The 26,249-nt window shown below is 42.2% G+C and overlaps 1 protein-coding gene across 2 annotated transcripts in view; it reads left to right on the top strand.

Annotated features, from left to right (window-relative positions):
• LOC115143911 (monocarboxylate transporter 6-like) overlaps positions 1–26,249 on the top strand; it is a 47,297-nt gene that overhangs the window by 16,491 nt on the left and 4,557 nt on the right. For both annotated transcript variants that reach the window (XM_029684375.2, XM_029684374.2), the window contains exons 2-3: positions 7,861–8,315; positions 23,125–23,268. In XM_029684375.2, the coding sequence (XP_029540235.1) occupies positions 7,955–8,315; positions 23,125–23,268 (505 nt within the window). In that variant the 5' untranslated portion in view covers positions 7,861–7,954. The remainder of the gene's footprint in view (positions 1–7,860; positions 8,316–23,124; positions 23,269–26,249) is intronic.

Consider the following 26,249-nt stretch of genomic DNA (forward strand, 5'->3'; position numbering starts at 1 on the left):
TGAAATACGTAGACCGAGCTATGTATATGCAAGGACTGACCATCCATATCAAAATTATAGTTTTAACCATGTTTTGAGGCAATATAGTGTTTGTTTACATTACTTTGTAGTGTTTGTTTACAAGAATTGGAATAAAACAAGTTTATATTTTGATTTCTGACAGTAAGAGTTGAATTAATGAGGCATTTATAGTTAGTCTTCAAGAATCTATGGGTACCAAAAATCATTAATTTGTAAGCCCAATGTATGTAGCAACTGCAGATTGATCTTTTTAAGTCTGTAAAATGGCATAATGTTTACTTATCACTTGTTTATGGCATTCTGTCACACTGACCTACTGAACTTTATGCTCCTTTGAATTACTATTTTTGTTTAAATGGATAAATCATTTAACAGTGCACCAGGGGTACTTGTGACTGATTCCTGATATTAAGAGCCTGTTGGAGGATTTCATTCATGAATATGATTGCTGCAGGTGTTAAACATTATTAGTATTTTTTTTAAACTAGGCAAGTCAGTTAAGAACAAATTCTTAAAGCATTTTATGTAATGATTTTTTTTTAAAGCACAAGGTTTCAGAATGGTCATGTTAACTGACGGATATCTCATAGAACAAAATGTGTTAGATCTCCTAAGTCTGTATTAACCTGTGACCTTATTTTCGGTATTTATTTCACAAACCCTAATCTTTCCCCAGTCATGTTGTACAATGGCTAAACAAACCAGGTAACTCAAAATGACAATCATTTACAAAAAGCAAATCAATCACATCAAGATTGTCTTCCTCAAATTGGGTTTTGACTTTATCCCATAGCCAAAGCTGCTCTGGACTGCGATTTGTCTCTGTCCGTAGATGATGATTTTTCCAGCCTGCAACAAAAGTTTTGAGGACTGCTTGGAGGTGTGGGAGAAACAAAGTGTAGACCAGAAGAGGTGCAGTGTGTTTTCAGATGTCAAGCAGTCCATTGTATTCAAATGTGTGAAGCAAATAGTAGATACAGGTGACTGCAACCCAGACATCACGCCATAGATGTTCAACTCTGACAAAGTACAGGATTGTTAACATTAATAAATTGGATATGCTATCTGTAGCACATGTTTACCTTTTATGTGGCACATCAAAACTCTGATGACTTCAGAAGCAGGTGTGATAGTAACAAAATGAGGGAAGGGAACATGAAGTAAACATTTCACTTGGAAACAAATGCACCCAAGGACTTTTCCTCATTGTGCACACACAGGTGGAAGACGGCTAAATCAACAAATGATGTTGCAAGATGGCTATTAAAAACATTCTATGCATGTTAGCCTAGTGGTTAGAGCGTTGGACTGGTAACCTGAAGGTTGCAAGTTCAAACCCCCGAGCTGACAAGGTACAAATCTGTCGTTCTGCCCCTGAACAGGCAGTTAACCCACTGTTCCTAGGCCGTCATTGAAATAAAGAATTTGTTCTTAACTGACTTGCCTAGTAAAATAAAAAATATTTATGTAGAAGTGGTAAGTAGAGTTTTAAATTGATGTGATACCTATTTTTTGGGGGGTTTTGTTATTACTGTCACAGCTGTATTAATGGTGATGTATGCTTCATTTGTCTGATAAAAAGACATGCCTTGATTGCACATCGTGGACTGAAAAAGTTTAAAGCCGTTGATGCCCTGTTGTTGGTAGCTGCATCCAAGTACAGAATCTGTATATACCGGTAGACAGAAAACACTCATGGTGTTGATAAATGTAAAATCATGACATTGCATTGATAATCATGAAAAAAATAACTAACTATGCTGAGGCTACTACTCTAAACACATCAAATATACATTATTCAAAGAGTTTTGTAAGGGCTTGCAAATTATAGTATTTGAAATCATATTTCATTGTTCACAAACAGCGTGTCTGACTAGACTAGAAGTTGCCCTGGACTGTAACTACATCAGATGCATGAATGGACATGTGAATTGGCCTACTACCAGTCTGGAGTCTCTGTTTCTATCGGTTACTCTAAGAGTGCTAGAAGTCTCACCCCAGACCAGAGCAGCTAAACAATTGTCCTCTACCCCTCCTTTCCTGTTCTCTCCCTTAGCTCATTAGCGTCGCTATATTTTTCCTGTTCCTTAATTGTTTGTAACTTGTACGTTTACTTCATTATGTGGCATGCATGTCTTCGCTTTCTTGAAAGTAGCCTAAAGCCAAAATCCCATCATAGAAACATGGAGGCAATTGTTTCACAATGATTTACTCATGCGTTCTCCTGTTCTATTGGTTTTCTTTAAACTTTACTCCATTGTCTAGCAGCTAAAGGCATTAAAGGGAATAGGCTTTGTGTGTTTGGACCATGATTGTTTGTTGGTGACGTGGACACCAAGGAACTTGAAGCTCTCAACCAGCTCCACTACAGCCCCATCGATGAGAATGGGGGCATGCTCGGTCCACTTTTCCTGTAGTCCACAATCCTCTCCTTTGTCTTGATCATGTTGAGGGAGAGGTTGTTATCCTGGCACCACACGACCAGGATAACAACCTCCCTATAAGTTGTCCCTATAAGTTGTCTCATCGTTGTCGGTGATCAGGCCTACCACTGTTGTGTCGTCGGCAAACTTAATGGTGTTGGAGTCGTGCCTGGCCATGCAGTTATGGGTGAACAGAGAGTACAGGAGGGGACTGAGCATACATCCCTGAGGGGCCCCCGTGTTGAGGATAAACGTGGCAGATGTGTTGTTACCTACCCGTCAGGATGTCTGGGATCCAGTTGCAGAGAGAGGTGTTTAGTTCCAGGGTCCTTCGCTTAGTAATGAGCTCTGAGGGCACTATGGTGTTGAACGCTGAGCTGTAGTCAATGAATAGCATTCTTACGTAGGTGTTCCTTTTGTCCAGGTGGGAAAGGGAAATGTGGAGTGCAATAGAGATTGCATCATCTGTTGGGGCGGTATGCAAATTGGAGTGGGTCTAGGGTTTCTGGGATGATGGTGTCATGACCAGCCTTTCAAAGCATTTCATGGCTACAGACGTGAGTGCTACGGGGCGGTAGTCCTTTAGCCAGGTTACCTTAGTCCCTGTGCCCAAGAACACTATGGTGGCCTGCTTGTAACATGTTGGTATTAAAAAAGAAGTGAGTATACGCAATGCCCTCTGAAAAATAAGTGGGTATAGACTAGGGATGCACCAATTTACATATTTGACCGATATCCGATATTATCCTTGCCAAAAAAACGATACCGATATTTAAAAACTTTGCGTCCGTTTAAGCATTCTAGTACAGTTAAATAGTTCACACACACACAGAACTAGCGGTCTAAGGCAATGTATCTCAGTGCAACAGGCGTCACTACAGTCCCTGGTTCGAATCCAGGCTGTATCACATCTGGCTGTGATTGGGAGTCCTATAGGGCGGTGCACAATTGGCCCAGTGTCGTCCGGGTTTGGCCATCATTGTAAATAAGAATTTGTTCTTAACTGACTTGCCTAGTTAAACAAAGGTTACAAAGGTAAATTTTTGCATTTACGTATGTCCCCATTACCAGTAAAACATAATCAAAACCTATTTCTTTCACTTACTTGCTGTTTCGTTGTTCATTTGTTCTGTCTCAACCAGGATTTCATCATACATGTCAAGCTGTGAAGTTTCAGCTATATCTGACTGTGGCCTTTCTTTCACGGTGCGCACGGTCACTGTGTCCGTTGAGGGAAAAAAGTATTTGATCCCCTGCTGATTTTGTACGTTTGCCCACTGACAAAGAAATGATCAGTCTATAATTTTAATGATAGGTTTATTTGAACAGTGAGAGACAGAATAGCGCATGTCAAAAATGTTATAAATTGATTTGCATTTTAATGAGGGAAATAAGTATTTGACCCCCTCTCAATCAGAAAGATTTCTGGCTCCCAGGTGTCTTTTATACAGGTAATGAGCTGAGATTAGGAGCACACTCTTAAAGGGAGTGCTCCTAATCTCAGTTTGTTAACTGTATAAAAGACACCTGTCCACAGAAGCAATCAATCAGATTCCAAACTCTCCACCATGGCAAAGACCAAAGAGCTCTCCAAGGAGACTGATCATTTCTTTGTCCGTGGGCAAACGTACAAAATCAGCAGGGGATCAAATACTTTTTTCCCTCACTGTATAACATTTCACGTTAATCCTGTTTCTTATCTGCATCAAAGTAGCAGTCCTTGTACCTAGCATTAAGCATGGTGGCGACACAGTAAAGAGGCTCAGAGAGAATGCCACGGAATCGCTTGTTCACAGCCTCGAGTACTTTTGTAAGTTTTAACCCCATGGTCTGTGTTGGCAGTTTTGTTGAGCAGGCGTTTCAATGCCATGACAGAGGGTATCACGTCTGCTGCAGACACAGTTGATGAGCTTATTTCCCGAGTCAGTTGTTCGAATGGCGCTAGGAATGTGTTCATGTTTTCAAATGCCATTGAAATGGCAGCAGCGGTATGAGAACCAGCACATTCTTGAGCATGCAATGCAGCTTTCCTCAGTATGAAATCCTCGTCCACCCACTGTGCTGTCAGACTCTGCATGCTCATGGGGCTGACTTCGCTGGTCCCAATGTCAGTGATGCCCATAGCACGTAGCTCATAGATGTGCTTTTCAACAATACTGTGTGACTCTGGTAGGGCAACATCTGAAAAATAGCACCTATTTGGTAGTGTGTACCGGGGCTCAAGGTGCTCGACCAGTCGGTGAAAGCCAACATCATCCACATCCGAGAACAGTTGATTGTCAAGGGCAATGAATTCCATTATCTTGGCGTTAATGGATTTCGCCTTTGCGTTGTCTCACTGAAGTGTTCTTACTCTTTCAAATGACTGCTTGACTTTAACTTGTTTTGTTATTGGAAGTGTGCGCTTAGTATTTTTCTGCTTTTGTTCTGTGTAGCGCTTTATTTTTCATGGCATCATTACGTCATCCACCTACGTTATATAGGTATGCACGCCAGCTTTGACATCGGTTTTGCACATCGGCGTTAAACTAGACATCGGGCCGACGTTGGCATTTTTAGCTAATATTGGCCGATTCCGATATGCGTCACCGATATATCGCACATCCCTAGTATAGACGTGACTCAACAAAATCCATAATCAGAGTAATACAGTTTGGCTACCTTTTTCTTAAAAATCCATCAACTCCCCCAAACATGATGATGTTGTACCTTTCAATAAAATAAAACAAGGAGAACTCGCAAAATAATTATTCAATAAAACAGTTTAATATGCTCAATATCTTATCAAAAAAGCATGTACCAGAAAAAGAAAAAAAATCAAGGAAAGGGGGCTTTGCACTGAATAACTTTGTCGCACCACACATCCAAGCCTGGCAAGGTGAGACAGGATCTCAGCTGCATCCACATGATGTATTGACACTCAATCTCCACCACTGAACATGGAAGCCCATTGACACCAACTGTCCCTTGACCATATGATAGCCAGCATTTGGCATCTGGGATTTGATGGTTGTCAGTCTTGTTGAGCTCTTCATCACAAATAGTACTGTATAACCCCCACAGGTAAACCATAATTCATGCCTTCTAAATATGGTACACTCGGAGACCCCCAATAACTCTGCAATGCATGGTACCGGAAGGTAAGTTTTGAGCATATTTACATTTACATTTAAGTCATTTAGCAGACGCTCTTATCCAGAGCGACTTACAAATTGGTGCGTTCACCTTAAGACATCCAGTGGAACAGCCACTTTACAATAGTGCATCTAAATCTTTTAAGGGGGGGGTGAGGAGGATTACTTTATCCTATCCTAGGTATTCCTGAAAGAGGTGGGGTTTCAGGTGTCCCCGGAAGGTGGTGATTGACTCTGCTGTCCTGGCGTCGTGAGGGAGTTTGTTCCACCATTGGGGGGCCAGAGCAGCGAACAGTTTTGACTGGGCTGCGCGGGAACTGTACTTCCTCAGTGGTAGGGAGGCGAGCAGGCCAGAGGTGGATGAACGCAGTGCCCTTGTTTGGGTGTAGGGCCTGATCAGAGCCTGGAGGTACTGAGGTGCCGTTCCCCTCACAGCTCCGTAGGCAAGCACCATGGTCTTGTAGCGGATGCGAGCTTCAACTGGAAGCCAGTGGAGAGAGCGGAGGAGCGGGGTGACGTGAGAGAACTTGGGAAAGTTGAACACCAGACGGGCTGCGGCGTTCTGGATGAGTTGTAGGGGTTTAATGGCACAGGCAGGGAGCCCAGCCAACAGCGAGTTGCAGTAATCCAGACGGGAGATGACAAGTGCCTGGATTAGGACCTGCGCTGCTTCCTGTGTGAGGCAGGGTCGTACTCTGCGGATGTTGTAGAGCATGAACCTACAAGAACGGGCCACCGCCTTGATGTTAGTTGAGAACGACAGGGTGTTGTCCAGGATCACGCCAAGGTTCTTAGCGCTCTGGGAGGAGGACACAATGGAGTTGTCAACCGTGATGGCGAGATCATGGAACGGGCAGTCCTTCCCCGGGAGGAAGAGCAGCTCCGTCTTGCCGAGGTTCAGCTTGAGGTGGTGATCCGTCATCCACACTGATATGTCTGCCAGACATGCAGAGATGCGATTCGCCACCTGGTCATCAGAAGGGGGAAAGGAGAAGAATAATTGTGTGTCGTCTGCATAGCAATGATAGGAGATATATTCTTATACATATTCTTCACTTCTCTTTGAATGACAAGTTTTGGGCTGCCTGTTACCCCAACAACTGCCTCAAACTGAATTGATGTCGTTGGGCGAGCCTCAATTTCAGCTTTGACAAGATTTGATTAATCTCTCAATGTCTCTGTGATCATTGGAGGGAAATCAACCTGCTCGGCAAAGGATTCAACGAGGATATGCTCATTATTGACCAGGAATTCCAGGTAATCCAGATCCAAGGGTTGTATGATGGCTTGCTGCAACCTGGACTGCAACCTCTCCAGGAGCTGGTCTTTCAGAATGTTCTGACAATAGAAAAACACAATTAGCTAAGCATACAGTTCACTTATGTTTTTGTCCATCAAATATTTACCCATGTATTCTTGAATAATGTCTTAGAAATGCCTACTGCCTCTAATGGACTGTTTCACTCTATTGCTTAAGTGTTGCTGTATACAGGTTGCATGGCTGTAATGTGCAGTGGGTAGTTAGCTAGCTCGCTAAAACCAAGATGCCACAACAAGTGTTGCTGAAATGATTACAGCTCTATGGATGCCACTGTGCTGTAAATTGGCTTGCTATCTTTAGTTAACGGTATCTGGCTAACCAATGCATGGATGAACTTGGGGGGGGGGGACTTCAATTTGATGATGATTTTTGAAAACCAGTCACGAACGTTAGCTGCACGTGGGGGGTGTAATTAACTTTATAGCGATGAACAAGATCATAACATCACTTCATACAAACTGTGAAAGCAAACTTTATAGAACTCGCCTCCCGTCTTCCTCCATCACATCATGACGTCCAGGTCAGATCTGGTTGTTGCTTGGGATTTGATCGATGGAACAATCCAGCCAATATTGGTTTTGGTCAGGATTTAAAGATTCTGCCTTCAATTTTCAAAACACTTTTCCTTCCTTACAAATGTACGACTCTCTTTGTGCGTCACGGTGACATAACTCAAGAGTGTGCGCAGATTCAATCTTTAAGTGTATTTTTAATTCACAGCAGAATATTAATTGTCGTAAATGGAATTGTAATAATTCTGGAAATAAATTATCCTTGCAAAATTTATGAAATGTGTTCAAGTAAAAAGTTTGCGATAGTTGTTACATTTATTCACAAATCATGATACAAGCTTGCAAAATTAAATTACACATTTGCAAATTGTAATTGCAACCACAAAATGAAAACAAAAACTCATAGTTCTGTCATCATTATAATCCCATACCCCTCTCCCCATTCACAGGTGAGAAGGAGAGACATGGTGAGATGGAATATACTAGCGAGTGTCATCCACCCTGGCAAACTACTAGGGCATTGCCTCAGCATCTGAGAAGAGTATGAACCGGAGGAATGGCAACAAGGTGGCAGGGGACTGTGACAGCTTCCAGATGGAGAGCAAGGCCCCGGAGCAGGCACCCAGCATGGAGCAGAAGAATGGCGAGATCATGGACTCTGAGGAGGTGGAGAATGGCAAATCGGAACCCATAAACCCTCTGGCTATGGATGGGACTGTCACTGCACCTGATGGGGGTTGGGGCTGGGTGGTGCTGGTGGCCACCATCCTGGTGCTCGCCTTGACTCTGGCCTTCCCCTCCTGCATGGGCATCTTCTACACGGACCTACAAACAGAGTTCCAGGCCAGCAACCAAGAGACCTCCTGGGTGCCTTCTATAATGACATCAGTGCTTCATGCTGGAGGTATTGTAGTTGAGTCACATCCTAGTTTCCATAGATTTCCTTAAGAATTTAAGTAGGATTTTTTTCAGGGTTCTTTTTGCAGTGACACATTCATATACAGTGGGGCAAAAATGTATTTAGTCAGCCACCAATTGTGCAAGTTCTCACACTTAAAAAGATGAGAGAGGCCTGTAATTTTCATCATAGGTACACTTCAACTATGACAGACAAAATGAGAAAAAGAAATCCAGAAAATCACATTGTAGGATTTTTTATGAATTTATTTGCAAATTATGGTGGAAAATAAGTATTTGGTCACCTACAAACAAGCAAGATTTCTGGCTCTCACAGACCTGTAACTTCTTCTTTAAGAGGCTCCTCTGTCCTCCACTCGTTACCTGTATTAATGGCACCTGTTTGAACTTGTTATCAGTATAAAAGACACCTGTCCACAACCTCAAACAGTCACACTCCAAACTCCACTATGGCCAAGACCAAAGAGCTGTCAAAGGACACCAGAAACAAAATTGTAGACCTGCACCAGGCTGGGAAGACAGAATCTGCAATAGGTAAGCAGCTTGGTTTTAAGAAATCAACTGTGGGAGCAATTATTAGGAAATGGAAGACATACAAGACCACTGATAATCTCCCTCGATCTGGGGCTCCACGCAAGATCTCACCCCGTGGGGTCAAAATGATCACAAGAACGGTGAGCAAAAATCCCAGAACCACACGGGGGGACCTAGTGAATGACCTGCAGAGAGCTGGGACCAAAGTAACAAAGCCTACCATCAGGAACACACTACGCCGCCAGGGACTCAAATCCTGCAGTGCCAGACGTGTCCCCCTGCTTAAGCCAGTACATGTCCAGGCCCGTCTGAAGTTTGCTAGAGAGCATTTGGATGATCCAGTAGAAGATTGGGAGAATGTCAGATGAAACCAAAATATAACTTTTTGGTAAAAACTCAACTCGTCGTGTTTGGAGGACAAAGAATGCTGAGTTGCATCCAAAGAACACCATACCTACTGTGAAGCATGGGGGTGGATACATCATGCTTTGGGGCTATTTTTCTGCAAAGGGACCAGGACGACTGATCCGTGTAAAGGAAAGAATGAATGGGGCCATGTATCGTGAGATTTTGAGTGAAAACCTCCTTCCATCAGCAAAGGCATTGAAGATGAAACGTGGCTGGGTCTTTCAGCATGACAATGATCCCAAACACACCACCCGGGCAACGGAGGAGTGGCTTTGTAAGAAGCATTTCAAGGTCCTGGAGTGGCCTAGCCAGTCTCCAGATCTCAACCCCATAGAAAATATTTGGAGGGAGTTGAAAGTCCGTGTTGCCCAGCAACAGCCCCAAAACATCACTGCTCTAGAGGCGATCTGCCTGGAGGAATGGGCCAAAATACCAGTAACAGTGTGTGAAGACTTACATAAAACGTTTGAACTCTGTCATTGCCAACAAAGGGTATATAACAAAGTATTGAGATAAACGTTTGTTATTGACCAAATACTTATTTTCCACCATAATTTGCAAATAAATTCATAAAAAATCCTACAATGTGATTTTCTGGATTTTTCCCTGTCATTTTGTCTGTCATAGTTGAAGTGTACCTATGATGACAATTACAGGCCTCTCTCATCTTTTTAAGTGGGAGAACTTGGACAATTGGTGGCTGACTAAATACTTTTTTTGCCCCACTGTATGCTTGCAGGGAAATGTGCTCAAGTAAGTTCAATGATCACTGACAGTAATTGTAGTACAGTATAAGACTATTAATGTAGGTGTTTCAGTGGCCGAGCCAGTCTAAACATGGTACAGACGTCCTTCCATTTAAAACACTTAAAGCAGAACTTCTAAACCACTCAGCAGACTAGCAGTTCAAAGAGACTCTAAAGGTCCTAAACAGTCATTCTGATTCCCATGTAAAGTTTCCATTTGTGACTAAAATATCACCCATATTAATGCTATTTTTTTGGGTTAAAATTAATTTATCTCATGGCTAACTACCAGGAAGATGGAAAAGACAGGCTGAGTGGGCAGGGAGCTTATATTCATGAGCTCACCTTGACTGACATTTGTTTGAAATGCCTATGTGAAGAAACTTCAATGCAGTGAGCAGTTTTGCAGTAAAATCATCTCAAGCTAATTTCCTGTCTCTTCTGATGCGGTTCCCAGCAGCACTGACGGATGTGTTGACATGCCAATTGCTTCAGAGTTTTGAACGACCCTTCCCCCATTTGTTCCATGCTGGCCGTTGACCTAGCCAGCCATTAACTAGCTGACACCAGACACAGAGGAGACATATAAGTATCTTTGCCATAGATGAATAGTGTAAACTGTTATCTATATTTTCTGACACCCTACAGTTAAATTCTGGCACCATTACAATTGCTATCTAGCTATATAAACCATACCCCTCCGCAATCACGCATTCTCCGATGTTGGTTACAAGACGGTACTTATTTAAATTAGGTAAGAGAATATCATGTAACCAAATAAATACAAAATGTAGGCTTAAACGGAAAATAAAGGTGTTTATTAATAAAACATCATGGTGCCCAAAAAAATCATAAATGAAAGGTAAAAACAAAACACACGTTTCGGCTTTAGGTCATCATCAGTGTGAATGTCGGCACACACATTTGGCTTCTATTTCAAGGATAATTGCATGTCACATGATCAAGCAAGAATACACATAACATCTATGAGTTAGTGCCTAGTAGAATAGAATGCATGACATAGATTATAAACTAAAGTGGACAGAGAGATATCATCAATTATTGCTTTTACATATTCTATGTGAACATTTCCTCAGAATAAATAACACAGGATTGTAAGAGTAGGGAGCTAGAGATACCACTAGATAGCGGTATCGAACACCAACAACAGGCAATATACTGTATATGACATTAGAAGAGCTGCATGTGAGGAAGTGTTTGATAAGGTAATAAACATCTTTATTTTGCATTTAAGCCTCAGTTTTGAATTTATATATATTTTTTGACAGTGTATGGGTCCCCCATCTCTTCCAGTATTCTTATTTGGACTCCTACGCACCTGGAACAGACACTATTTAGTAGTAAGAACCTTTAAAAGAGCGCAGAATGCCGCTTACCATTGGTGTATTAAAATGAGACTTAGGGTGATGTCACCTTATCCTCTTAATAATCCTGCTTGCTGAATCCAGTTGTTTGCCACGGGGGAGGGGACCAATAACTTTATGATCAAACTTTGTCAATGTAGAGGCAGTAGTTATTTTTCATACTTTGCTCATCATACTCTGACCTGGTTTCATCAAAATATCATCACATTTCATGGAAAACATGCTTTTGATTGTTCATGACCTTTAAGATCAAGGTGGAGTGTTTGTCCATCAGGAAATATTATATCAGACCATATGGATGATTTTCTTTCCAATATCTTGTATTTGCAGTATTCATTAGAGAGACAAAGTGGGGCAGCTGATAAATGTGTTTTTATGAGATGTCACTTTGTGTATTTGTTTAACTCTTGAACGACACTGAACAAAAATTATAAATGCAACATGCAATTTCAACAATTTCAAAGAGTTTAATGAATTACAGTTCATATAAGGAAATCAGTCAATATAAATAAATAAATTGGGCCCTAATCTATGGATTTCACATGACTGGGCAGGGGGCCTGGGAGGGCATAGGCCTACCCACTTGGGAGCCAGGCCCACCCATTGGGGAGCCAGGGCCCAACCAATCAGAATGAGTTTCTTTCCCCACAAAAGGGCTATATTAAAGACAGAAACACTCAGTGTATATGACACATGATCATTCATTGTGCAAACATTTGATTTACAGTGAGTGCAGAGGTTTGCGGTCTCAAAGTGACTAGTCAGATCAGACACACAGTCTTGTATAACTAACCTTGTGGGGACACACAATTCAGTCCCATTCAAAATCCTATTTTCCCTAACCTATAAACCTAACCCGTACCTTAACCCTAACCCCAAAACCTAACTTTAAACTTAATTCTAATTTTAACCTTAACCCTAAACCCCCTAGAAAGAGCATTTGTGGGGACGAACAAAGTATCACCAGTTGGTCAAATTTTTGTTTGTTTACTATTCTTGTGGGGACTTCTGGCCGCACACACAAAACCCATGGAAAGTGTGTATGAGAGTCAACACAGCCCCTGTTTGTTTATTTGATAAGGGAGATTTCAAGGGATTGTGTTTCACCCTTACACACCAATGATGTGTAGCGCCACATGAGCTGCCTTCCTTTGTTCAGTCACAGGGGGTCGGTCTGTTTCTGTGTGGATTTCAAGCCCTTAACATCTGGAAAAGTGTGTGTGTGTGTATGTGTGTCAACTGCTTCAAAGCAACAACAAAGAATCACCAGCATTTAATTAAGTTGCTGAGTTAGAAGATTAACTTCCGAGCAATGTGTGGAGAAATCAGTAAGCTGGTGGGCATTTCCATCGAAAAGGACCCATGAGCACCAACATGGAGCATATCAAATTGGGTGTCCAATGAAAGTTATATTTTGGGGAATTGAAAGCATAGATACAGTTGAAGTTGGAAGTTTACATACACCTTAGCCAAATACATTTAAACTCAGTTTTTCACAATTGTCCCTGTCTTAGGTCAGTTAGGATCACCACTTTTTATTTTAAGAATGTGAAATCTCAGAATAAGAGTAGAGAGAATGATTTCTCAGATAGAGTTCAGTGTGTCAAATCGGAGGGCCTGTTGTCCAGACCTCTGGCAGTCTCTATGGGGTTGCCACAGGGTTCAATTCTCGGGCCGACTCTTTTCTCTGTATATATCAATGATGTCGCTCTTGCTGCTGGTAATCTACAAAATTGCTTCCAACACTCTACTCAGCAAACTGGATGCAGTTTATCACAGTGCCATCCTTTTTGTCACTAAAGCACCTTATACCACCCACCACTGCGACCTGTATGCTCTAGTCGGCTGGCCCTCGTTACATATTCGTCGCCAGACCCACTGGCTCCAGGTCATCTACAAGTCCATGCTAGGTAAAGCACCGCCTTATCTCAGTTCACTGGTCACGATGGCAACACCCACCCGTAGCACGCGCTCCAGCAGGTGTATCTCACTGATCATCCCTAAAGCCAACACCTCATTTGGCCGCCTTTCGTTCCAGTTCTCTGCTGCCTGTGACTGGAACAAATTGCAAAAATCGCTGAAGTTGGAGACTTATCTCCCTCACCAACTTCAAACATCTGCTATCTGAGCAGCTAACCGATCGCTGCAGCTGTACATAGTCTATCGGTAAATAGCCCACCCATTTTTACCTACCTCATCCCCATACTGTTTTTATTTATTTACTTTTCTGCTCTTTTGCACACCAATATCTCTACCTGTACATGACCATCTGATCATTTATCACTCCAGTGTTAATCTGCAAAATTGTAATTATTCGCCTACCTCCTCATGCCTTTTGCACACAATGTATATAGACTCTCTTTTTTTTCTACTGTGTTATTGACTTGTTAATTGTTTACTCCATGTGTAACTCTGTGTTGTCTGTTCACACTGCTATGCTTTATCTTGGCCAGGTCGCAGTTGCAAATGAGAACTTGTTCTCAACTAGCCTACCTGGTTAAATAGAGGTGAAATAAATAACATTTTTTTTAAATTCTCTGATCCACCTCTATGCAGACGACACCATTCTGTATACATCTGGCACTTCTTTGGACACTGCTAACAAACCTACAAACAAGCTTACACCACTCCTTCCGTGGCCTCCGACTGCTTTTAAATGCTAGTAAAACTAAGTGCATTCTCTTCAACCGATTGCTGCCCGCACCCCCCCCGCCTGACTAACATCACTACTCTGGACGGTTCTGACCTAGAATATGTGGACAACTACCAGTACCGAGGTGTCTGGTTAGACTGTACACTCTCCTTCCAGACTCACATTAAGCATCTCCAATCCAAAATTAAATCTAGAATTTGCTTCCTATTTCGCAACAAAGCCTCCTCGACTCATGACGCCAAACACCCTCATAAAATTGACTATCCTACTGATCCTTGACTTCTGCGATGTCATTTACAAAATACCCCCAAAACTCTACTCAGCAAATTGAATGTAGTCTATCACAGTGCCATCCGTTTTGTCACCAAAGGCCCATATACTACCCACCTCTGCGACCTGTATGCTCTTGTTGGCTGGCCCTCGCTACATATTAGTCGCCAAACCCACTGGCTCCAGGTCATCTATAAGTCTTTGATAGGTAAAGCCCCACCTTATCTCAGCTCACTGGTCACCATAGCAACACCCACAAATAGCACGTGCTCCAGCAGGTATATTGCACTGGTCATCCCCAAAGCCAACACTTACAGTGGGGCAAAAAAGTATTTAGTCAGCCACCAATTGTGCAAGTTCTTCCACTTAAAAATATGAGAGAGGCCTGTAATTTTCATCATAAGTACATTTCAACTATGACAGACAAAATCCAGAAAATCACATTGTAGGATTTTTTATGGATTTATTTGCAAATTATGGTGGAAAATAATAGTTTTCTGTAAGTCTTCACAAGGTTTTCACACACTGTTGCTGGTATTTTGGCCCATTCCTCCATGCAGATCTCCTCTAGAGCAGTGATGTTTTGGGGCTGTTGCTGGGCAACACAGACTTTCAACTCCCTCCAAAGATTTTCTATGGGGTTGAGATCTGGAGACTGGCTAGGCCACTCCAGTACCTTGAAATGCTTCTTACGAAGCCACTCCTTCGTTGCCCGGGCGGTGTGTTTGGGATCAGTGTCATGCTGAAAGACCCAGCCATGTTTCATCTTCAATGCCCTTGCTGATGGAAGGAGGTTTTCACTCAAAATCTCACGATACATGGCCCCATTCATTCTTTCCTTTACACGGATCAGTCGTCCTGGTCCCATTGCAGAAAAACAGCCCCAAAGCATGATGTATCCACCCCCATGCTTCACAGTAGGTATGATGTTCTTTGGATGCAACTCAGCATTCTTTGTCCTCCAAACACGACAAGTTGAGTTTTTACCAAAAAGTTATATTTTGGTTTCATCTGACCATATGACATTCTCCCAATCTTCTTCTGGATCATCCAAATGCTCTCTAGCAAACTTCAGACGGGCCTGGACATGTACTGGCTTAAGCAGGGGGACACGTCTGGCACTGCAGGATTTGAGTCCCTGGCGGCGTAGTGTGTTACTGATGGTTTTGTTACTTTGGTCCCAGCTCTCTGCAGGTCATTCACTAGGTCCCCCCGTGTGGTTCTGGGATTTTTGCTCACCGTTCTTGTGATCATTTTGATCCCACGGGGTGAGATCTTGCGTGGAGCCCCAGATCGAGGGAGATTATCAGTGGTCTTATATGTCTTCCATTTCCTAATAAATGCTCCCACAGTTGATTTCTTCAAATCAAGCTGCTTACCTATTGCAGATTCAGTCTTCCCAGCCTGGTGCAGGTCTACAATTTTGTTTCTGGTGTCCTTTGACAGCTATTTGGTCTTGGCCATAGTGGAGTTTGGGGTGTGACTGTTTGAGGTTGTGGACAGGTGTCTTTTATACTGATAACAAGTTCAAACAGGTGCCATTAATACAGGTAACGAGTGGAGGGCAGATGAGCCTCTTAAAGAAGAAGTTACAGGTCTGTGAGAGCCAGAAATCTTGCTTGTTTGTAGGTGACCAAATACTTATTTTCCACCATAATTTGCTAATAAATACATTAAAAATCCTACAATGTGATTTTATGGATTTTTTTCTCATTTTGTCTGTCATAGTTGAAGTGTACCTATGATGACAATTACAGGCCTCTCTCATATTTTTAAGTGGGAGAACTTGCACAATTGGTGGCTGACTAAATACTTTTTTGCCCCACTGTACTTTGGCTGCCTTTCCTTCCAGTTCTCTGCTGCCAATGACTGGAACGAATTAGAAAAATCTCTGAAGCTCGAGTCTTATCTTCCTCTCTAACTTTAAGCATCTGCTGTCAGAGCAGCTTACCGATCACTGTACCTGTACACAGCCAATCTGTAAATAGCACACCCAACTACCTCATCTCCATATTATTACTTACGCTCTTGCTCTTTTGAACCCCAGTATCTCTACTTGCACACTCATCATCTGTACATCTATCACTCCAGTATTAATGCTAAATTGTAATTATTTTTTGCCTCTATGGCCTATTTATTGCCTACTTCCCTACTCTTCTACATTTGCCAACATTGTACATAGATTTTTCAATTTTCTTTTCTTTTGTGTTATTGACTGTACGTTTTGTTTATGTGTAACTCTGTTGTTTTTGTCACACCGCTTTGCTTTATCTTGGTCAGGTCACAGTTGTAAATGAGAACTTGTTCTCAACTGGACTACCTGGTTAAATAAAGGTGAAATAAAAAATAAATAAATAACATTTATTTCAGATTTGATTTCTTTCATCACATTCCCAGTGGGTCAGAAGTTTACATACACTCAATTAGTATTTGGTAGCATTGCCTTTAAATTGTTTAACTTGGGTCAAACGTTTTGGGGAGCCTTCTACAAGCTTCCCACAATAAGTTGGGTGAATTTTGGCCCATTCCTCCTGACAGAGCTGGTGTAACTGAGTCAGGTTTGTAGGCCACCTTGCTCGCACACGCTTTTTCAGTTCTGCCTTCAAATTTTCTATACGATTGAGGTCAGGGCTTTGTGATGGCCACTCCAATACCTTGACTTTGTTGTCCTTAAGCCATTTTGCAACAACTGTGGAAGTATGCTTTGGGTCATTGTCCATTTGGAAGACCCATTTGCGACCAAGCTTTAACTTCCTGACTTATGTCTTGATGTTGCTTCAACATATCCAAATAAATTTCCTCCCTCATGATGCCACCTATTTTGTGAAGTGCACCAGTCCCTCCTGCAGCAAAGCACCCCCACAACATGATGCTGCCACCCCCGTGCTTCACGGTTGGGATGATGTTCTTCAGCGTGCAAGCCTCAAATGCAAGACTCAAATGATGTCAATTAGCCTATCAGAAGCTTCTAAAGCCATTACATAATTTTCTGGAATTTTCCAAGCTGTTTAAAGGCACAGTCAACTTAGTGTATATAAACTTCTGACCCACTGCAATTGTGATTCAGTGAATTACAGTGGGCTCCAAAATTACAATACTTAAAAATATATAAACAATATAATTATAGACAAACTCAAAATACCAACATGTGAGAAATAATTTACTTTATGAATGTTTCTATGGAACCCACCAAAATCATACAATTATTTAATACAAAATACATTTCACCAAAATCAAGGTTTCATAATTATCGTCACTCTTCATTCAGTAACCATCTCTGGCAAGGATAACAGCATGGAGTCTTTTCCTGTGATGTTTGACAAGGCTAAGGAACACATTTGGAGGGATTTTGGACCATTCCTCTATGCAGATACTTTCAAGATCCTTCACAATATTGGGTTTGCACTTATCAACTGCCCTCTTTAACTCAGCCCACTGGTTTTCGATTGGATTGAGGTCTGGCGACTGAGATGGCCATGGCAGAACATTGATTTTGTTGCCACAAAACCATTTCTGTGTGGATCTTGAGGTATGTTTTGGGTGATTGTCTTGTTGGAAAGTCCACATACGGCCAAGTCCCAGCCTTCTGGCAGAGGCAACCAGATTGTCAGCCAAAAATGCCTGGTACTTGGTGGAATTCATTATGCCATCAATCTTAACCAGTGCCTCTGGACCTCTGGAATTAAAACAGCCCCAAAACATCACTGACCCACACACCATATTTCACCGTGAGTATGAGGTGCCTCTCCTTGTATGCATCTCTGTTTCGACGCCAAACATGCCGATGCTGTATTTGACCAAAACGTTACATTTTGGTCTCATCTGACCAGAGCACCTTCTTCCGATCATAATTTAAATGACGTTTGGCTAACTCCAAGCGCTTGCGTCTGTGTCTTGGAGTCATAAACTAACATCAAGGCGGTGGCCCGTTCTTGTAGGTTCATGCTCTACAACATCCGCAGAGTACGACCCTGCCTCACACAGGAAGCAGCGCAGGTCCTAATCCAGGCACTTGTCATCTCCCGTCTGGATTACTGCAACTCGCTGTTGGCTGGGCTCCCTGCCTGTGCCATTAAACCCCTACAACTCATCCAGAACGCCGCAGCCCGTCTGGTGTTCAACCTTCCCAAGTTCTCTCACGTCACCCCGCTCCTCCGCTCTCTCCACTGGCTTCCAGTTGAAGCTCGCATCCGCTACAAGACCATGGTGCTTGCCTACGGAGCTGTGAGGGGAACGGCACCTCAGTACCTCCAGGCTCTGATCAGGCCCTACACCCAAACAAGGGCACTGCGTTCATCCACCTCTGGCCTGCTCGCCTCCCTACCACTGAGGAAGTACAGTTCCCGCGCAGCCCAGTCAAAACTGTTCGCTGCTCTGGCCCCCAATGGTGGAACAAACTCCCTCACGACGCCAGGACAGCGGAGTCAATCCCACCTTCCGGGGACACCTGAAACCCCACCTCTTTCAGGAATACCTAGGATAGAATAAAGTAATCCTTCTCACCCCCCTTAAAAGATTTAGATGCACTATTGTAAAGTGGCTGTTCCACTGGATGTCTTAAGGTGAACGCACCAATTTGTAAGTCGCTCTGGATAAGAGCGTCTGCTAAATGACTTAAATGTAAATGTAATAAAGGGCTTTCTTCTGGCAACCCTTCCAAAGAGCCTGTGGTTGTGGAGGTGGCATCTGATGGTGCTTTTTTAAACCTGGTGACCCCAAGATGCCACAAAGGCCTGAAATTCTTTCACAGTGTTTCTGGGGTTTTTGTTGCTTCTCTCACCATCCTCCTCCCTATCCTGGGGGGAAAATGCATTTGCGTCCTCCACCCGTGAGGTTTTCAACTGTTCCGTATCTTTTGAATTTTCTAATAATTGCCCCGACAGTGCTCAGTGGTATATCCAATCGTTTGTGGATCTTCTTGTAGCCATTACCAGATTTATGAAAGTCTACGAACATCTGTCTCTTTTGAACTGCCAGTTCTTTTGTTTTCTTCATGGTGTTGGATGACAGAGGGTTATTGCATGTGTGTTACCTCATTTTTATACCCTAGTGTAAAAGCAAGTGATATAATGGCTCAAAATAGTTCCTTAACACTTAGATAAACTTAAATAAGTGGAATTTAATTCCTGGTTTAATTTTGGTAGATGTTATTTACAATAATATTTAAGGGTGCCATTAATTGTGAAACCTTGATTTGGAAGTCATTGATTTTTTATTTAATCAATGAATGATTTTGTTGGGTTCCATTGAAACATTAATAAAGTACAGTATTTTTCACATGTTTGTATTTTGAGTTTGTCTCTATAGTTATATTGTTTATATTTGTTTGTGCATTGCCAGTCAGGGGTGCCAGTAATTTTGGAGCCCACTGTATAAGTGAAATAATCTGTCTGTAAACAATTGTTGGATAAATTACTTGTGTCTTGCACAAAGTAGATATCCTAACCGACTTGGCAAAACTATAGTTTGTTAACAAGAAATTTGTGGAGTGGTTGAAAAACGAGTTTTAATGACTCCTACCTAAGTGTATGTAAACTTCCTACTTCAACTGTATAACCATAATTATACATTTCTGTGTAGTAGAGATCAGGGACCCATGATGTAATTTGATTACTGTAATTCTATTACCAGGTGTAAATCCACTTCACTTACTGTAGTTTAATAACCAAAATATACAGTTTGGACACACCTACTCTTTCTTGGGTTTTTCTTTATTTTTCTATTGTCTACATTCTACAGCGAAGACATCAAAACTATGAAATAACACATGTGGAATCATGTAGTAACCAAAAAAGTGTTAAAGATTATTCACAGTAGCCAGCCTTTGCATTGATGACAGCTTTGCACACTCTTCGCATTCTCTCAACCAGCTTCATGAGATAGTCACCTGGAATGCATTTAAATTAACAGGTGTGCCTTAATTAGTGGAATTTCTTTCCTTCTAAATGCGTTTGAGCCAACAAGGTAGGGGTGGTATGCAAAAGATATAACTGCTTCAGTGTTAACAGACACATCTCAACGTCAACTTTTCAGAGGAGATTGCGGGAATCAGGTCGAATTGCTGCAAAGAAACTACTACTAAAGGACACCAATAAGAAGAAGAGACTTGCTTGGGCCAACAAACACAAGCAATGGACATTATACAGGTGGAAATTTGTCCTTTGGTCTAGAGTCCAAATTTGAGATTTTTGGTTCCAACCGGCGTGTCTTTATGAGACGCAGAGTAGGTGAACGGCTGATCTCTGCATGTGTGGTTCCCACCGTGAATCATGGAGGAGGAGGTGTAATGGTGTTAGGGTGCTTTGCTGGTTACACTGTCAGTGAGTTATTTAGAATTCAAGGCACACTTAACCAGCATGGCTACCACAGTATTCTGCAGCGATACGCCATCCCATTTGGTTTGCGTTTAGTGGGACTCTCATTTGTATTTCAATAGGACAATGACCCAAAACACACCTCCAGGCTGTGTACGGCTATTTGACCAAGAATGAGAGTGATGGTGCTGCGTCAGATGACCTGGCCTCCACAATCACCCGATCTCAACCCAATTGAGATGGTTTGGAATGAGTTGGACCGCAGAGTGAAGGAAAAGATAACAACAAATGCTCAGCATATGTGGGAACTCCTTCAAGACCGTTGGAAAAGCATTCCTCAGGAAGCTGGTTGAGAGAATGCCAAGAGTGAGCAAAGCTGTCATCAAGGCAAAGGGTGGCTACTTTGAAGAAAATAGCAAAAATAAAGAACAACCCTTGAATGAGTGGGTGTGGCCAAACGTTTGACTAGTACTGTATTTAGTCTTAATTCGAAGCATATTTAACCGTTTTAGGAAAACGTTTTCGCATTAAAAACCGAGGGAGATTTGACTGTAATTCCGTTACCAAAGTTTGCACAGTTCTTCCACTAAATTAGGTTTTGTACATTTTTCAGTGGATATTTTTAAAAGCTGTCCTTGTGCATAGAGTTGTATGGTTTGTAAAGGGGGGAAAAGCGTTTGTTTGGCATACATGTTAAAGTGACGGCGCGGTCTCAGGGTGTACTTGCCATCTATCTAATCAGTTTTTACTACTTGTTACCCTTAAGTTCCCTTTGGTGCACCACATGGCTCTACTAAGTATATCTCTATAATATCTAACTGGGCATCTTACTGAGAACTCCATATTGCTGATATTGCTGCCAATGCTTGTTTAAATATTAATTCCCAACAACTGAACATAGACACATAGCCGCAGGAAGTATGGGTGCTAATGGTGCTGCAGCTTCCCCTGAAAAATTGGAAATGAAAATCTATCTGAATAATAAAAAAATAAACTTTTTTAAAATGTTTTTTCACAAAAGTACTGGGCCTTTACTAGTTATTTTATTAACAGACTGATATAGCCATCTGTGGTGCAGGCAAATTATTTTTTTTAGTATGTGTATAAAAAAAAGTTTTAAAAATGAAGCAGATGCTGAATATCCCTTTGAGCATGGTGAAGTTATTAATTAGGCTTTGGATGGTGTATCCAGTCACTATAAAGAAACAGGCATCCTTTTGAAACCGAGTTGAATGGTTGTCATAGGAGAACTGAGGATGGATCAACAACATTACTCCACAATACTAACCTAAACAGCAGAGTGAAAGGAAGAAAGCCTGTACAGAATAAAATGATTCCAAAACATGCATCCTTCTTGGTGGTAGCTGCATCATGTTATAGGTATGCTTGTCATCGGCAAGGACTAGTGAGTTTTTTTAGGATTAAAAAGAAACAGAATACAGCTATAATCATTCCTGGAGGAAATCCTGCTTCAGTCTGCTTTCCAACAGACACTGAGAGACAAATTCCCCTTTCAGCAGAGCAATAACCTAAAACACAAGGCCAAATCTACACTGGAGTTGCTTAGCAAGAAGACATTGAATGTTTCTCAGTGGCCTTGTTACAGTTTTGACTTAAATCGGCTTGAAAATCTATGGCAAGACTTGAAATGGCTTTCTAGCAATGATCAACAATCAACTTGACAGAGCTTGAAGAATTGTAAAAATAATGGGCAAATATTGTACAATCCAGGTGTGCAAAGCTCTTAGAGACTTACCCAAAAATACTCACAGCTGTAATCATGTTCAAATCATCTAGAAGTAACATAATTGAGTTACACAATACATTTTTTAAATCATTTAAGATGATTTGAACATGCGTGAAAATGCTAATATAGGTACCATTGACTTGCATTGGATTTGTGCCACAAATTCTAAAAAGTTAGCATTTCAAACAGTGGCCAACCAAACCAAAGCATGGGTTGCTGTCATAGCCTGCTTACAGGGTAAGGAAACTTGTGTAATTTTGTAATTTGGGTGAACTATCTCATTAACATTGAGGGGGGTTTTCCAACTTTTTTCACCTAATAGCAGTAACACCACAATCAAATGGTCAGAATCTGGTAATATCAGGATGTAGGATGGGACATAAACATAACTTGTTAAGTTTTTCTCTGAACAGGGGGAAAAAACATCACCAAATTCACTGGGAATATATTACATAGGATGGAGAAACAATATTCCAGGCTGCAGCTCCATACTACTAATGAAACACAGAGAACTGATACTATATCCTCGTTGTTGGGGTGGGATTGGCATGAGGTGTGTGGGGTCCATGGGTGGCTTTTGACCATTCCTTTGGATAACTCATGTCTAATTCATTGTTAGAAAAAAACAGAACAAACTGATATAGTGGGTGTCAATCCTCTTCCGTGTGCTTTTTGAGGTGGAACGATCTACTTTCTTTTAGGTTTTTGTGTGTTTAACCAATAGCATGTCTCCTTTAGGTCCATTCTGCAGTGTATTGGTGGAGAGGTTTGGTTGCCGGGCGACGGTGATGCTGGGCGGGGTCCTGAGTGGGCTTGGAATGGTGGCCAGCTCGTTCACCCACACCATCACTGAGCTCTACGTCACAGCTGGGATTATCACAGGTCACTGCGCTCCCACATACACACACGGAGTCACTCCACATCAGTGGCGGTCGGAAACGTTTAAGATGAGGGAGGACGATTTTTTTTTTATATGAGCATGTCAGCATATTGGATGTTTGTCATATACAGTGCATTCGTAAAGTATTCAGACCCCTTCCATTTTTCCACATGTTGTTACGTTAGTCTCATTACAATCTATATAAGGTCCCATGGTTGACAGTGCATGTGAGAGCAAAAACCAAGCCATGATGTCAAAGAAATTGTCCGTAGAGCTCCGAGAAAGGATTGTGTCAAGGCACAGATCTAGGGAAGGGTAACAAAAAATTTCCCCAAGAACAGAGTGGCCTCCACCAAATTTGGATCCACCAAGACTCTTCCTAGAGCTGGTCGCCTGGCCAAACTGATCAATCAGGGGAGAAGGGCCTTGGTCAGAGAGGTGACCAAGAACCCGATGGTCACTCTGACAGAGCTCCAGAGTTCCTCTGTGGAGTTGGGAGAACCTTCCAGAAGGACAACCATCTCTGCAGCACTCCACCAATCAGGTCTTTATGGTAGAGTAGCCAGACGGTAGCCACTTCTCAGTAAAAGGCACATGACAGCCTGCTTGGAGTTTGCCAAAAGGCACCCAAAGGACTCTGACCATGAGATACAAGATTCTCTGGTCCGATGAAACCAAGATTGAACTCTTTGGCCTGAATGCCAAGAGTCACGTCTAGAGGAAACCTGGCACCATCCCTACGGTGAAGCATGGTGGTGGCAGCATCGGACTTGACCCCGATCTAACATCACTGGAGAGACCTGAAAATAGCTGTGCAGCGACGCTCCCCATCCAACCTGACAGAGCTTGAGAGGATCTGCAGAGAAGAAAGTGTGCCAAGATTGTAGCATCATACCCAAGAAGTCTCGAGGCTGTGATCGCTGCCAAAGGCACTTCAACAAAGTAGTGGGTAAAGGGTCTGAATACATATGTAAATGTGATACATATATATACAGTATATCACAAAAGTGAGTACACCCCTCACATTTTTGTAAATATTTGAGTATATATTTTCATGTGACAACACTGAACAAATGACACCTTGCTACAATGTAAAGATGTGAGTGTACAGCTTGTATAACAGTGTAAATTTGCTGTCCCCCCAAAATAACTCAACACACAGCCATTAATGTCTAAACCGCTGGTAACAAAAGTGAGTACACCCCTAAGTGAAAATGTCCAAATTGGGCCCAAAGTGTCAATATATTGTGTGGCTACCATCATTTTCCAGCACTGCCTTAACCCTCTTGGGCATGGAGTTCACCAGAGCTTCATAGGTTGCCACTGGAGTCCTCTTCCACTCCTGACGACATCACGGAGCTGGTGGATGTTAGAGACCTTGCACTCCTCCACCTTCCATTTGAGGATGCCCCACAGATGCTCAATAGGGTTTAGGTCCGGAGACATGCTTGGCCAGTCCATCACCTTTACTCTCAGCTTCTTTGGCAAGGCAGTGGTCGTCTTGGAGGTGTGTTTGGGGTTGTTATCATGTTGGAATACTGCCCTGCGGCCCAGTCACCGAAGGGAGGGGATCATGCTCTGCTTCAGTATGTCACAGTACATGTTGGCATTCATGGTTCCCTCAATGAACTGTAGCTCCCCAGTGCCGGCAGCACTCATGCAGCCCCAGACCATGACACTCCCACCACCATGATTGACTGTAGGCAAGACACACATGTCTTTGTACTCCTCACCTGGTTGCCGCCACACACACTTGACACCATCTGAACCAAATAAGTTTATCTTGGTCTCATCAGACCACAGGACATGGTTCCAGTATTCCATGTCCTTAGTCTGCTTGTCTTCAGCAAACTGTTTGCGGGCTTTCTTGTGCATCATCTTTAGAAGAGGCTTCCTTCTGGAACGACAGCCATGCAGACCAATTTGATGCAGTGTACGGCGTATGGTCTGAGCACTGACAGGCTGACCCCCCACCCTTTCAACCTCTGCAGCAATGCTGGCAGCACTCATACGTCTATTTCCCAAAGACAACCTCTGGATATGACGCTGAGCACGTGCACTCAACTTCTTTGGTCGACCATGGCGAGGCCTGTTCTGAGTGGAACCTGTCCAGTTAAACCGCTGTATGGTCTTGGCCACCGTGCTGCAGCTCAGTTTCAGGGTCTTGGCAATGTTCTTATAGCCCAGGCCATCTTTATGTAGAGCAACAATTCTTTTTTTCAGATCCTCAGAGAGTTCTTTGCCATGAGGTGCCATGTTGAACTGACCAGTCAGTATGAGGGAGTGTGAAAGTGATGACACCAAATTTAACACACCTGCTCCCCATTCACACCTGAGACCTTGTAACACTAACGAGTCACATGACACCGGGAGGGAAAATGGCTAATTGGGCCCAATTTGGACATTTTCCCTTAGGGGTGTACTCACTTTTGTTGCCAGCGGTTTAGACATTAATGGCTGTGTGTTGAGTTATTTTGAGGGGACAAATTTACACTGTTATACAAGCTGTACACTCACTACTTTACATTGTAGCAAAGTGTCATTTCTTCAGTGTTGTCACATGAAAAGATATACTCAAAATATTTACAAAAATGTGAGGCGTGTACTCACGTTTGTGATATACTGGGTGTATATATATATATTTTTTTTTAAATGTATTTATTTACTTTATACATTTTATACAAAAATGTCTAAATATTTGTTTTGGTATTGTGTGTAGATTGATGAGGGGGGGGAAACTATTTAATACGTTTTAGAATAAGACTGTAACGTAACAAAATGTGGAAAAAATCAAGGGGTCTGAATACTTTCCGAATGCACTGTATATTCCATTCCCCAGCTCAATGTAACTTCGAAAGGTTTAGGCTACTACATGATACTAGAATTTTCCATCATGAGGTTTCTACAACCCTAGCCTATGAATGAACATTTACAAGGTAGGTGCACAGGTCGAGAGAAAAAGGAGAGTGATCAAGGTGACAGA

This window comes from Oncorhynchus nerka, linkage group LG16 (assembly GCF_034236695.1).
Source record: "Oncorhynchus nerka isolate Pitt River linkage group LG16, Oner_Uvic_2.0, whole genome shotgun sequence".
Taxonomy (NCBI): Eukaryota; Metazoa; Chordata; class Actinopteri; order Salmoniformes; family Salmonidae; genus Oncorhynchus; species Oncorhynchus nerka.